This window comes from Bufo bufo, chromosome 4 (assembly GCF_905171765.1).
Source record: "Bufo bufo chromosome 4, aBufBuf1.1, whole genome shotgun sequence".
NCBI classification, from domain to species: domain Eukaryota; kingdom Metazoa; phylum Chordata; class Amphibia; order Anura; family Bufonidae; genus Bufo; species Bufo bufo.
This window is the reverse complement of record NC_053392.1, coordinates 625,579,942-625,594,822: the sequence shown is the minus strand read 5'-3', so window position 1 is coordinate 625,594,822 and position 14,881 is coordinate 625,579,942. Positions and strand designations below refer to the sequence as shown.

The 14,881-nt window shown below is 45.6% G+C and overlaps 1 protein-coding gene across 1 annotated transcript in view; it reads left to right on the top strand.

Moving 5' to 3' along the window:
* Positions 1 to 14,881, top strand: part of GLP1R (glucagon like peptide 1 receptor) — a 214,824-nt gene that overhangs the window by 44,005 nt on the left and 155,938 nt on the right. Inside the window, exon 2 of the mRNA XM_040430274.1 lies at positions 12,771 to 12,878. Within this exon, the coding sequence (XP_040286208.1) occupies positions 12,771 to 12,878 (108 nt within the window). The remainder of the gene's footprint in view (positions 1 to 12,770; positions 12,879 to 14,881) is intronic.

The window sequence follows — 14,881 nt, the reverse complement described above, 5'->3', positions numbered from 1 at the left end:
ATCGGAGAATATGACTTTGCCCCAGTCCTCAGCAGTCCATTCACCAGACTTTCTGCAGAAGATCAATCTGTCCCTGATGGGTTTTTTTGGAGAGAAGTGGCTTCTTTGCTGCCCTTCCAAAAGTCTTCGCCTCACTGTGCGTGCAGATGCGCTCACACCTGCCTGCTGCCATTCCTGAGCAAGCTCTGCACTGGTGGCACTCCGATCCTGCAGCTGAATGCTCTTTAGGAGACGATCCTGGCGCTTGCTGGACTTTCTTGGATGTCCTGAAGCCTTCTTAACAAGAATTGAACCTCTTTCCTTGAAGTTCTTGATGATCCTATAAATTGTTGATTGAGGTGCAATCTTAGTAGCCACAATATCCTTGCCTGTGAAGCCATTTTTATGCAACGCAATGATGGCTGCACGCGTTTCTTTGCAGGTCACCATGGTTAACAATGGAAGAACAATGATTTTAAGCATCACCCTCCTTTTAACATGTCAAGTCTGCCATTTTAACCCAATCAGCCTGACATAATGATCTCCAGCCTTGTGCTCGTCAACATTCTCACCTGAGTTAACAAGACGATTACTGAAATGATCTCAGCAGGTCCTTTAATGACAGCAATGAAATTCAGTGGAAAGGTTTTTTTGGGATTAAGTTAATTTTCATGGCAAAGAAGGACTATGCAATTCATCTGATCACTCTTCATAACATTCTGGAGTATATGCAAATTGCTATTATAAAAACTTAAGCAGCAACTTTTCCAATTTCCAATATTTATGTAATTCTCAAAACTTTTGGCCACGACTGTAGTTACAATGACCCTCTGTAGTGCCACAAATTAAAAGACCTAACCTCCCCCTGTAGTGCCCATATGTATAATTCCATCTGTATTATTTTAATATATAATGGCCCCTCTGTATTATTATAATAATTATGGCCCCCTCTGTATTATTATTGTAATAATGGCCCCCATCCTTTACATACAGTATATGATTGTCTCCTTTGTATAATGTCCCCCACCCCCATAGTGTCCCCAGTCCATGGCCCCCATCCTTTCCATATATGATTGCCTCCTTTTATAATATCCCCCACTCCTATAGTACCCCCAGTCCATGGCCACCATCCTTTCCATATATGATTGCCTCCTTTTATAATGTCCCCACCCCCATAGTACCCCCAGTCCATGGCCCCCATCCTTTCCATATATGATTGCCTCCTTTTATAATGTCCCCACCCCCATAGTACCCCCAGTCCATGGCCCCCATCCTTTCCATATATGATTGCCTCCTTTTATAATGTCCCCACCCCCATAGTACCCCCAGTCCATGGCCTGCCTATTAAAACAATAAATAAATACGTACCTCTCTTCCTTACTCCTTCACCGCTTCTGGTCTGTCTTCAAGCCTCCCAGCCCAGGCGGTCACGAACACATCACCGTGACCTCCTGCGCCGCGTCATCACGTCATCTTGCGAGACCCGCCGCAGGAGATCGCGGTGAGGTAATCGCGATCTCCTGCACCGCTCTACTGCCTCACAGGCTTCAGGTCACTAGCCTGAAACTTATGAGGCGGGGACGGGAGACATAAGCTCCCATGGCCCACATTGAAATTGCTACTTCCTGGCGCCCCCTGCAATTTTACGCCGGGGGCAACGGCCCCCCTGGCCCCCCCACACGCTACGCCACTGTCAGCGGGGGGGGGGGGCACGAGGGGGGCAAGGAATAACCTAGGAGGGGCAATTGACCCCCTTGTTTCCCTGTAGCAACGCCTATGCAATCACGGCTGATATATCTGCAGCCCGTATACAGCAACTGACATTTATAGGCTCAAGTTACAAAACTTTAAATAACAGAAATACATGTAATCCACAGCTTAGTGTCTACAAGGGGCTCAGAGCTGTGTCTACAAGGGGCTCAGAGCTGTGTCTACAAGGGGCTCAGAGCAGTGTCTACAAGGGGCTCAGAGCAGTGTCTACAAGGGGCTCAGAGCAGTGTCTACAAGGGGCTCAGAGCAGTGTCTACAAGGGGCTCAGAGCAGTGTCTACAAGGGGCTCAGAGCAGTGTCTACAAGGGGCTCAGAGCAGTGTCTACAAGGGGCTCAGAGCAGTGTCTACAAGGGGCTCAGAGCTGTGTCTACAAGGGGCTCAGTGCTGTGTCTACAAGGGGCTCAGTGCTGTGTCTACAAGGGGCTCAGAGCTGTGTCTACAAGGGGCTCAGAGCAGTGTCTACAAGGGGCTCAGAGCAGTGTCTACAAGGGGCTCAGAGCAGTGTCTACAAGGGGCTCAGAGCAGTGTCTACAAGGGGCTCAGAGCTGTGTCTACAAGGGGCTCAGTGCTGTGTCTACAAGGGGCTCAGAGCTGTGTCTACAAGGGGCTCAGTGCTGTGTCTACAAGGGGCTCAGAGATGTGTCTACAAGGGGCTCAGAGATGTGTCTACAAGGGGCTCAGTGCTGTGTCTACAAGGGGCTCAGTGCTGTGTCTACAAGGGGCTCAGTGCTGTGTCTACAAGGGGCTCAGTGCTGTGTCTACAAGGGGCTCAGTGCTGTGTCTACAAGGGGCTCAGTGCTGTGTCTACAAGGGGCTCAGAGCTGTGTCTACAAGGGGCTCAGAGCAGTGTTTACAAGGGGCTCAGAGCAGTGTCTACAAGGGGCTCAGAGCTGTGTCTACAAGGGGCTCAGTGCTGTGTCTACAAGGGGCTCAGTGCTGTGTCTACAAGGGGCTCAGTGCTGTGTCTACAAGGGGCTCAGAGCTGTGTCTACAAGGGGCTCAGAGCTGTGTCTACAAGGGGCTCAGAGCTGTGTCTACAAGGGGCTCAGAGCTGTGTCTACAAGGGGCTCAGAGCTGTGTCTACAAGGGGCTCAGAGCTGTGTCTACAAGGGGCTCAGAGCTGTGTCTACAAGGGGCTCAGAGCTGTGTCTACAAGGGGCTCAGAGCTGTGTCTACAAGGGGCTCAGTGCTGTGTCTACAAGGGGCTCAGAGATGTGTCTACAAGGTGCCGTCATAGGAAGATTAAGAGGGATCTTTCCTCATTCTTCTCCATCTTCGGCTACAGAACGGCTAGGTGACCAAGCCTGACATCACACAGTGAACAGGAAGTTCAGGAGAGGGTCAGGACTTAACCACACTGACTCAAATACTGGTCAGAATCATCTGCCTCTGTACCTAGCAAATTTAATTTCACCCCATGTACCCACTGAGACAAAGCTCAGCAGTGCAGAGAAGTGGTGAAGGACCTCTAAGGACCTGAGTGAAGTCACCATGTGGGCGGAGCTCCCTTGCTGTGTGTATATGTATATGAGAAGTTAGTGTTTCCCTCTGTAAGTTTTCAAATACTAGGAGTTCTAATTATTGCCTCAGTTCCTGTAGTTTACTCCAAAATAACACCCTAGAAATGCTGAGAGTTGTAGTTCACTCCTAGCTCTCTCCATATAATGACCACTGATGCCCCATAATAACAGTCTTATCATGCTGGGAGTTGTAGTTTTGTTCTCTTATACCCCTCTCCCTGTAATGTCTACTGATGCCCCATAATACAAATCCTGAACATGCTAGGAATTGTAGTTATCTTCTCTTGTACCCCTCTCCATGTAATAGCCACTGATGGGCCATAATAACAGTCTCGACATCCTGGGAGTTGTAGTTCTCTCCTCTCATACCCCTCTCCTTATAATGTCTGGCGATGCCCCATAATAACAGCCTAACACACTTGAGTAATAAAGATTAGCACAAGAGAGGAAGATCTGATAGATTTCTGACAGATTGGGAAGGTTTTTGTATATATCGGAGTGGGGAGGGGGATTCATCTTTTGTAGATTTTGTATTCTGCAGTCTAAAACAGTTCCACATAGTAGTAACCCAGCTCTCCCAGGAACCTGAGAGGGAGATCTGCCTAGCTATAGCACTATTTAGTGGTTCGAGATAGTTCAGGGATTAATAGAGGAGGGTAGTAGAGAAAACCCATAACTGTAATTTATTTAATAAAAAAAAAACTAAAATTCTTTATAATAGACAGAGCTCCATATTCCTGATAAAAAGCCCTAAATGCCCTGCTTTCCTTCATACAGACATAGCAATTTGATAATTTATTTTGCCTGCAGCCCCCCCCCCTAGATAAAACCTACTGTATACAGATTTACAGCCACCATTAGAGGGCGCTCACTACATTACAGATTATACAGCCACCACTAGAGGGAGCTCACTACATACAGATTATACAGCCACCACTAGAGGGAGCTCACTACATACAGATTATACAGCCACCACTAGAGGGAACTCACTACATACAGATTATACAGCCACCACTAGAGGGAGCTCACTACATGCAGATTATACAGCCACCACTAGAGGGAGCTCACTACATACAGATTATACAGCCACCACTAGAGGGAGCTCACTACATACAGATTATACAGCCACCACTAGAGGGAGCTCACTACATACAAATTACACAGCCACCACTAGAGGGAGTTCACTACATACAGATTATACAGCCACCACTAGAGAGAGCTCACTATATACAGATTATACAGCCACCACTAGAGGGAGCTCATTACATACAGATTATACAGCCACCACTAGAGGAAGCTCACTACATACAGATTATGCTGCCACCACTTGAGGGAGCTCACTGCATAAAGAGCACACATTATCCACTAGGGGGAGAGCCCTACATACAAATTACACAGCCACCACTAGAGGGAGTTCACTACATACAGATTATATAGCCACCACTAGAGGGAGCTCACTACATACAAATTACACAGCCACCACTGGAGCGAGTTCATTACATACAGATTATACAGCCACCACTAGAGGAAGCTCACTACATACAGACTATACAGCCACCACTTGAGGGAGCTCACTGCATAAAGAGCACACATTATCCACTAGGGGGAGATCCCTAAATACAGATTATACATCCACCACTAGGGGAGCTCACTACGTACAGATTATACAGCCACCACTATCGGGAGCTCACTACATACAGATTATACAGCCACCACTAGAGAGAGCTCACTATATACAGATTATACAGCCACCACTAGAGGGAGCTCACTATATACAGATTATACAGCCACCACTAGAGGGAGCTCACTACATACAGATTATACAGCCACCACTAGAGTGAGCTCACTATATATAGATTATGCAGCCACTACTAGAGAGAGCTCACTATATACAGATTATACAGCCACCACTAAAGGGAGATCACTACATACAGATTATACAGCCACCACTAGAGGGAACTCACTACATACAGATTATACAGTCACCACTAGAGGGAGCTCACTACATACAGATTATACAGCCACCACTAGAGAGGGCTCACTATATATAGATTATATAGCCACCACTAAAGGGAGATCACTACATACAGATTATACAGCCACCACTAGAGGGAGCTCACTACATACAGATTATACAGTCACCACTAAAGGGAGCTCACTACATACAGATTATACAGCCACCACTAGAGGGAGCTCGCTACATACAGATTATACAGCCACCACTAAGGGTAGCTCACTACATACAGATTATACAGCCACCACTAGAGGGAGCTCACTACATTACAGATTATACAGCCACCACTAGAGGGAGCTCACTACATACAGATTATACAGCCACCACTAGAGGGAGCTCACTACATACAGATTATACAGCCACCACTAGAGGGAGCTCACTGCATTACAGATTATACAGCCACCACTAGAGTGAGCTCATTGCATATAGATTATACAGCCACCACTAGAGGGAGCTCACTACATACAGATAATACAGCCACCTTCACAGGAAGCTCACTGCATACCGATCAAAGGGGTATTCCGGTTGGTACAATTATCCCCTATCCACAGCATACGAAATAACTTTAAAATCGGTGGGGGTCCTACCACTGGGACCCCCACCAATCTAGAAAACAGGGGCCCTGTAGCCCCTGAAGGCCCCTTTCAGCTCCCCTAAAATGACCTGAACGGACCGGCGCACATGCGTACGGATGCTTCATTAATTTCTTTGAGAGCTGTACTCGGCTATCTCCGGAACTCCCATAGAAATGAATGGAGCGGCCACGCACTTCCCCAAGTGCACCCTGCTTGGCTAGAATTATATATACCAAAAAACCAAGTGTGGCCGGGACGTGAAGTCTGATGCCCCATGTTTGTGATGTGTTACCTGGAAGTTTCTGAAGACAATAGGAGCAGTGGCTGTTTTTAGTTGCTTAGCGTTTTCCTGCAGGGTTCACATACATATTACACTCACATCTGATTTATTATAGACATTGACTGGTGTCCTGTCAGAGGTCACCACTTCTCTGGATTCCTCGCTGCACTTTGTAATATTACCTGGAAATCGCAAAGGTTGATACATAATAGCCTCATATTGCAGTGTATAACAGTTCTCCTCACGTGTATCCTGTGCATTGGGACAGTGTAATCCCTGAAGTTATTTTATGGGATGACATAAGCCCTGACCCCTGATATATCCACTACCAGCAGATAATGGATACCTGGACCTCAGTGCATGTGCTTCACATACATACTGTAGTCCTGAGGTTAACCCCTTCTACCCCGGGCCAGTTTTTGCTCTTCTGTCCAGGCCATTTTTTGCTAATCTGACATGTGTCACTTTATGTGGTAATAGCTTTGGAACACTTTTACTTATCCAGGCCATTCTGAGATTGTTTTCTCGTAACACATTGTACTTCACGATAGTCATAAATTTGAGTCAATATATTTCACCTTTATTTGTGGGGGGGGGGGGGAAATTACCAAAAAATTTTTAAAAATTCACAAATTTTCAAATTTCAATTTCTCTACTTTTATAATAGATAGTGATACCTCATATAATAGTTATTGCTTTACATTTCCCATATGTCCACTTCATGTTTGGATCATTTTGAAAATGACATTTTATTTTTGGGGACGTTAGAAGGCTTAGAAGTTTGGAAGCAAATTTTATAATTTTTCTGAAAATTTCCAAAACCCATTTTTTAAGGACCAGTTCAGGTCTGAAGTCACTTTGTGAGGCTTACATAATAGAAACCACCCAAAATGACCCCATTCTAGAAACTACACCCCTCAAGGTATTCAAAACTGATTTTACAAACTTTGTTAACCCTTTAGGTGTTCCACAAGAATTAATGGAAAATGGAGATGAAATTTCAGAATTTCACTTTTTTGGCAGATTTTAAATTTTAATTAATTTTTTCCAGTAGCAAAGCAAGGGTTAACACTAACAGCCAAACAAAACTCAATATTAATTACCCTGATTCTGCGGTTTACAGAAACACCCCATATGTGGTTGTAAACTGCTGTATGTCCACACGGCAGGGCGCAGTATGAAAGGAGCGCCACATGGTTTTTGGAAGGCAGATTTAGCTAAAATGGTTTTTAGATGCCATGTCCCATTTGATGCCCCCCAGATGCACCCCTACAGTAGAAACTCAAAAAGTTACCACATTTTGGAAACTACGGGTTAAGGTGCCAGTTTTATTGGTACTATTTTGGGGTACATATGATTTTTAATTGCTCTATATTATGTTTTTTGTGAGGCAAGTTAACCAAAAAATGGATTTTAGGCACAGTTTTTATTTTTTATTTTTAACAACATTCATCTGACGGGGTAGATCATGCGCTATTTTTATAGAGCAGGTTGTTATGGATGCAATTATATCAAATATATAAAATAATACAATCTACAGAACACAAATCCCAAGCCCGAACTTCTGTGAAGAAGTTTGGGTTTGGGTACCAAGCATGCCGATTTTTCTCACGCGCGTGCAAAACGCATTACAATCGAGCATGTTCCCGCAACGCACCTGCACCTTTTCCCGCAACGCCCGTGTGAAAGAGGCCTTAGAGCTGCTATTCTTCCAATTTCATTCTCGGCCACACCCGGAGGTGCATTCACACTACGCTGTCAAATCATTTTTTGCACTCCACCCTCGACCAGAGTTGCATTCATACATCTATCGGTACATCATGTTTGCTCTACTCGCACCCAGAGCTGCGTTCACACGTCCTATGCTACTACAGGTTCCTTCCAGGCCCATTTCAAGAATTGCATTCACGTCGCTGTTACGTCTATGTTATGCTCCGTTCACAACCAGAGCTGCTGTTATACCAAATGTCATGCTCTGCTTATACCCAGAGTTGTGTTCACACTTCTACTGGTACACCAGGTCGTATACACCACTCACCAAAGCTGCTTTCCATGTCTGCTGTCACATCAAGTTAATATTCCGTTCATATCCAAAGCTGCGTCTGTATGTCTGCTTTTACATCTTGTCCTATACTCCATTCACTACTAGAGCTGCGTTCACGTGTCTGCTTTCGCATCACGTCAATACTCTGTTCACTTTCAGATTGCTTTTCATGCGCTACCCATACTCAGAGCTGCGCCCATACCATGTTTTTTAGGTACCACTCACATCCAAGCTGCATTCACCCATTTGTTGTTACATCATGTGTTGTACTCTGCTCCCACTCAAAGCTGCATTCTCCTTTTCATGGCTACGTCATGGTTTTACTCAATAATCTCACCGGGGGCAGTCTGCACCCACCGCTCTGGTACCTCTCTCCCGACAAACATAACTGCGTTCTTTTCAGGCTTACGTTCCCTTCCTCGGTGATCTGTTACATTCCATAGGCCTACTTTCTGTTAATCCTGGTTCACAATCACTCAGACTGGTCTCTTTTTACTTCTGGTTCGTATTCACTCAGACTGGTCTCCTTTTACTTTTGGTTCGTATTCACTCAGACTGGTCTCCTGCCCCAGTTCACCAAACAGCTCCTCAGCGGAGGTCAGTGGGCCAATAGGAGTAAGTTTCCTGCTATGTTTTCACAAGCTGTTCATTTGTTTGTCACGATAAGAGACTTCTCTTAGCGAACTTGCAATGCCTCAGGCTCTTGTTTTTCTCCCATCTCTGTTTCAATTTCATGTTTATGTTTTATGGTTCGCGGTGGTTAGTATTTTATGTTTGCACGTGCTTCGGATTACTAATGTCTATATTTTCAACGCCTGTTGGCAGTCATCTTTCTTAGGCCACCTTCTAGCCAATCCAATCATTCAAGTCGCTGCATATCCCATCAGGTCCGGCTTACGTTTTAATTACTTACCGTCACTGCAACGTCATCCCTCTGGCTTCGGGGGCCCTATGACTGATCCGGCCTCATGGCTCCGGGGGCCCCATGACAGTTTTTCATGTTTTGTTTGTTAGGGGTACGACATGGTTGTAGGCTGGTTAGTGTCCCAGGTTTGCTGTTGGAGGGGGTCATGGTTATGCGAGTCCTCAAGGCATTCTGGTGCTGCATAAGTGGTTTATTTAAAAAAAAAAAAAAAAATCCTAAGAGGCTCGCACGAGTGGCTCCTGCCATAAGAGGCTCGCACGAGTGGCTGTTCGCTTATAGGACCTCACGACTGGCATCGTCATTCGTAGTTCGCACGGTCATCTGATACTTGTTCCGCCATAAGAGGCTCTCGCACGCATGGCTCCCGCCATAAGAGGCTCGCACGCATGGCTCCCGCCATAAGAGGCTCGCACGGCTCCCGCCATAAAGGACTCGCACGCATGGCTCCCGCCATAAGAGGCTCGCTGGAGTGGCTCTTGGCTTAGAGGATTTCACAATTGTCATTGATATTGGTAGGTCATACGGCCATCTGATACTATTTTCCATGGCGCACCTTTCAGCAGTTTTCTTTTGTTCATTTATATTTTACAGATTAATACTTGCGGTTCCTTTCAGCCTCATTTCAGTAAGAAGCTTTACCCCATGTCCTTGTCTTTCTAGGTTATCGAGTCCCGGTTGAGTACTAAACCCGTCGGGTTAAGCCCCAATCTTTTCCCCAGCCGTCCTTAATTCTTAAGGTTCGCATCCCGGCGGCTGCCCGGCCCCATGGGCCCCTGGTGGTTGCTTCGGCCCCATGGCTTCAGGGGTCCGACCAATGGTTGTCTGTCCACCTGTGCAGCTATGCTTTTGGTTTTGAATGACTCACATCTTTACCTGCTTGCAGCTTATGTTATTTAGGTTGCATTTTAGTTAATGTCCGTTATTATCTCCATTTTCTGTCACATTTCCCTTCGTCTTTTCAGGTCATGCAGTTGAACTCATGTTGGGGGTCACCTTCCACATCGGTCAGGTCTCGTTCCTAACAATATTTTGCCTTGCATGTTATTCAGGCCACGTAGTTTATCTTGGGTATCGCCTGCTACATCGGTCAGGCTCATGGTTTAATTTCACCCGCACCTTATTCAGGTCACTTATTATAGTTATAATTCTTGATTTAAATAAAATAAATTAAAAAAACTCGGCCCCATGGCTTTGGGGGCCCGAAGACAGCTTTGGCCCCATGGATTTGGGGGCCCGATGACAGCTTTGGCCCCATGGCTTCGGGGGCCCGATGACAGCTTTGGCCCCATGGCTTTGGGGGCCCATTGACGGCTTCGGCCCCATGGCTTTGGGGGCCCGTTGACGGCTTCGGCCCCATGGCTTCGGGGGCCCGTTGATGGCTTCGGCCCCATGGCTTCGGGGGCCCGATGACTGTTTTCAGTCCTACTGGGCTGATTGCCTGGTTGGTTGTCCATCTGTGCATCTGGGCTGATTTGACCCCTATGTATCACATACATACCTGCTTCCCTAATTTCCTAATAATCCATGTTGATCGCTCACTTTATGTTTTGACCGCAAACTGGTCCGGTTCGCTCTACAGCATCATTGTCATGTCTTAGGCCTCATGCACACGAACGTTTTATTCCGTGTCCGTTGTTCCGTTTTTCATGATTTTCTGCGGACCCATTGACTATCAATGGGTCCGTTGAAAACTCGGCTAATGCACCGTTTGCTATCCGCGTCTGTGACCCATGGTTCCAGTCCGTCAAAAAAATATAACCTGTCCTATTATTTTCGCGGAAAACGGTTCGCGGACCCATTCAAGTCAATGGGACCGCTAAAAAACACGGAGGCACACAAGATTGTCATCCTCGCCCGGGCGTCCGTTTTTTTTCCTCCAAAAATAAAGGAAAACACACGGAAACAAAAACGGAAACGGATCACGGAACAACGGAACCCCATTTTGCGGAACGGAACACAACAACGGTCGTGTGCATGAGGCCTTACGCAGATATTTTGTCTTGCTTTAATTGTCCATGCTTTCGTTCAGGTCCTGCCAGAGGAGGAACAAGTAGGGCAATTCCCTCTAGCATTTCAGTCTCTGATCATAGTCGATCATATCTTGTCAACCAGGTCCCCGCGCAAAGTCTTTGCCTTTTTACCACAACCAGGAATTCATTTTCTGCGGTAGCTTCATTGCATTGCATTCCCTCACTCATGGGAGGGTATAGTCAGAATCTTGTATATTATGGCTTCGTAGCTTCTTTCCGCACTAACCTCAGGCTCCCTACAACCACGTTGAATCGGCTTTTGGACAAGGTCCAGCGTTTCCTCATGGTAGAAGATTCTGATAATAGGTCGGTCTTCACGTCTCAAGCGTTAAAACAATTCTCTGGGGCACACAGTAGAACAACGCGCGGACCACGGCTAGCAGATAGCTGTTGTCTGGGGAACTATTCAAGGATTCTCTTCCTATCTACATGGTTCTTTTTGGCCCTCATTCCTGCATAGTCTAGGCAGTTAGGTTTCGGTCCCACAATCTCCTGAGGCTAGGGCATTGCCAGTACTCGCACTAGAACCAAAACTTTACAAGGTTCAGTTGGTTTTCATGATCCATTTCACAACGTATTCCCGGTCCTCCATTCCGCTTTGGGGCAGTATCCGCAGTATTGAGCATCATGTCTCTGGTCTTGTCATCCACAAGATGGGTTGTAGGTCTCCTTCTGGCCTTGCCTCATACACCCCGTATTTTCGCTCTAGATCCCGAATGCCTTGCAGTTGGCTTGGGGATTAGTTTGCACATGCCATTCGAGTTCCTTTTCTACCCTACTTGGCTTGGTTTTTGCCCACTTATAGGCCTACCCACGATCATGGCTTAGGGCACACAACAAGCCATTTAGTCAGGTCAGCTAACACACGCCTAGCTGGGTTAGGTTGTTCCTGCAGTTTCTCTCCCTAGGGTTCTTCGGATACCTCTTGGCCGTAGCCATGACCACAACTACTATAATACTGCCTCCTATGTACAAGAATATAACTACCATAATACTGCCTCCTATGTACAAGAATATAACTACTATAATACTGCTCCTATGTACAAGAATATAACTACTATAATACTGCCTCCTATGTACAAGAATATAACTACTATAATACTGCCTCTTATGTACAAGAATATAACTACTATAATACTGCCTCCTATGTACAAGAATATAACTACTATAATACTGCTCCTATGTACAAGAATATAACTACTATAATACTGCTCCTATGTACAAGAATATAACTACTATAATACTGCTCCTATGTACAAGAATATATCTACTATAATACTGCCTCCTATGTGCAAGAATATAACTAATATAATACTGCCTCCTATGTGCAAGAATATAACTACTATAATACTGCTCCTATGTACAGGAATATAACTACTATAATACTGCTCCTATGTACAAGAATATAACTACTATAATACTGCTCCGATGTACAAGAATATAACTACTATAATACTGCTCCTATGTACAAGAATATAACTACTATAATACTGCTCCTATTTAGAGAAATAAGTACTGTAATATAATAGATCAGTGATTTTTCTCTGTTCCTGTTGGGGATGGGGGGGGGTCACTTTACCTTGTGATATTTTTCAAGCTCTTTTGGTTGACAGTTCTCCTTTTCTCCTGCAGGAAGGTTTTGTAACCGCACATTTGATGATTATGCCTGTTGGCCTGATGGAGTTCCTGGGACATATGTGAACGTTTCCTGTCCCTGGTATCTGCCCTGGGCACATAAAGGTAGGTACTTCTGCATTGTTGGTATCTCCTCCCTCGTTTCAGACTCTGAGAATTTAAAGTAATTTATAAAGCTAAATATAATACTAGAAGTTCCCATTTTCATGTTACTAAACTTTTTGAAATATTGATTGTCTTTTCTTTTGAAGCAGGGGCATAACCAGAGTTTTATCATCCCCCACCACCTCCAAAATGTATTTATCTATATGTTTGTATATAGGACGGTTTTCTACAGTGAACACATAACACCGCTATACAAATAATGGCTTGTTCACATCTTTGTTGGGGTCTCCATTCGGGGCCTTCATCGCAGATTCTGACAGAGAGCCTAGACCAAAAAGTACTGCAAGCTGGGCTTTGTCCGGTGAAAAAGCAGCGTCCCGAACAGACCCCATTAGATTTACCGGAGCCTGGTCAGTTATGTGCTGAGTCCAGCGCCACAGAACAATAGAAATCATGAATGTGGCTGTGAACCCAGCCCTACTTTCTAAAGAGAAAACCAGTACACCAAGGCCATAATTACCAATAATACCGCTATATAAGTGCCAGATAATACCACCAGATTATAACCACAAATAACCAGCACATAATGACTGAATACCAGTACTGATACTGGAAACTCTGCACGAAGACAAAAATTACCACCATAGAGTGACTGTATAGTGGAAAATACTGGTTCTCCATCAGCCCTACGGAGTATATGTGGCTCCAGAACAGGTATATTCAGTGACTTTCAGGTGACATCCTCTCTCTTTGGAGTCATTCGCTTTAGCTTTTCTTCTACACCTGGCACAGACAGGCAATCATCCTTAGCTCCTTGTTCTCCATTACCCTCCCTACCGCTATACCCGCCATACATAGTGCTCTGTAATCTAATAATTCCCCTTGTGTGTGTCCCACGTGGCAGTGCCTCCCTCAATGTCCCCCAATACCATAGTAAGGTCCCTTATTGTGCCCCCATACAACAGTAATGTCACGGTACCTCCCGTGTCAGAGGTTAGAAGATCTAGGAGGCTGGCTGCACGTGTGGTTAACTGACAGTCTCTTGATTCTCAGTGTCGTTGTTTGGTAATGACCACACCTCTTGTCAGGTGCAGCTTTTGGTCATCACTGCTTCCCTATTTAGTTTGGTCTCACACTTCAATCCATGCGGTTGATATTCTCTGTTTGGATTTGGAAGAGTTGGTGCGTGGACCTTTCCTGTGTTCCTGCTCATCCATTTTCTATAAGATAAGCTGTACTGCTCTTTGTATTTGGTTTTTCCCTTGTGCTTGTTACTAGGTCTCAGGGAGACGGTGGTTCATTCACCTGGGAAGGAACTAGTTGTCTCATTCCCTGTCACTATCTTAGGGCATTTCAGGGCTCCTAGGGTTTAGGTTTCGGCGTATGTATTCTCCCACCTTCAGGGTCCTTACACACTGACAGGAGTTAGGGCCAGGTTTGGGGGTTTCCTAGGAGGTGTCCGTTCCCCTCTCCCTAGCCTTGAGGCCTAGTTCTGTCATGCACTGCTCAGGTTATGTGCGGAGGTCTGCCAGGTTAGCAGCACATGTGTAGCCTTTTGTTTTGGAGTTGAGCTGTATCCGCCTCCCTTCAGGTGCACTGGGTGGGGTCGTTGGTTTGAGTTTAAATTACCCCCACTCCCAGTGTCCTGTGCGGGTTATAGCTTCTGTCTGGTTCAGAGGAAGGAAGGATTTGCTGTTCCTGCTCAGTAAAAGATAAGTTGGTTTTGTTTCCTTGTGGTTGTCTGTCTAGGCTGTTAGAGAGACGCCTGCCCCCTCCAGGTCCTGAGGGAGCAGGCTGCCTCTTTCCCCCTTTCACCATCTTAGGGATTTTAGGGAATCTTCAGCCTAGGCACGGGGACACATTTATTCCCACCTTCAGGGTCTGAACGTAGGCATAATAGTCTAGGGAGAGCTGGTAGGGATTTGTCAGGAGGTGACCTTTATCCCCAGCTTCTTGCCTAGACACTTGTTTGTTGACATTCTGTGTATCTTGTATCCTGTCCG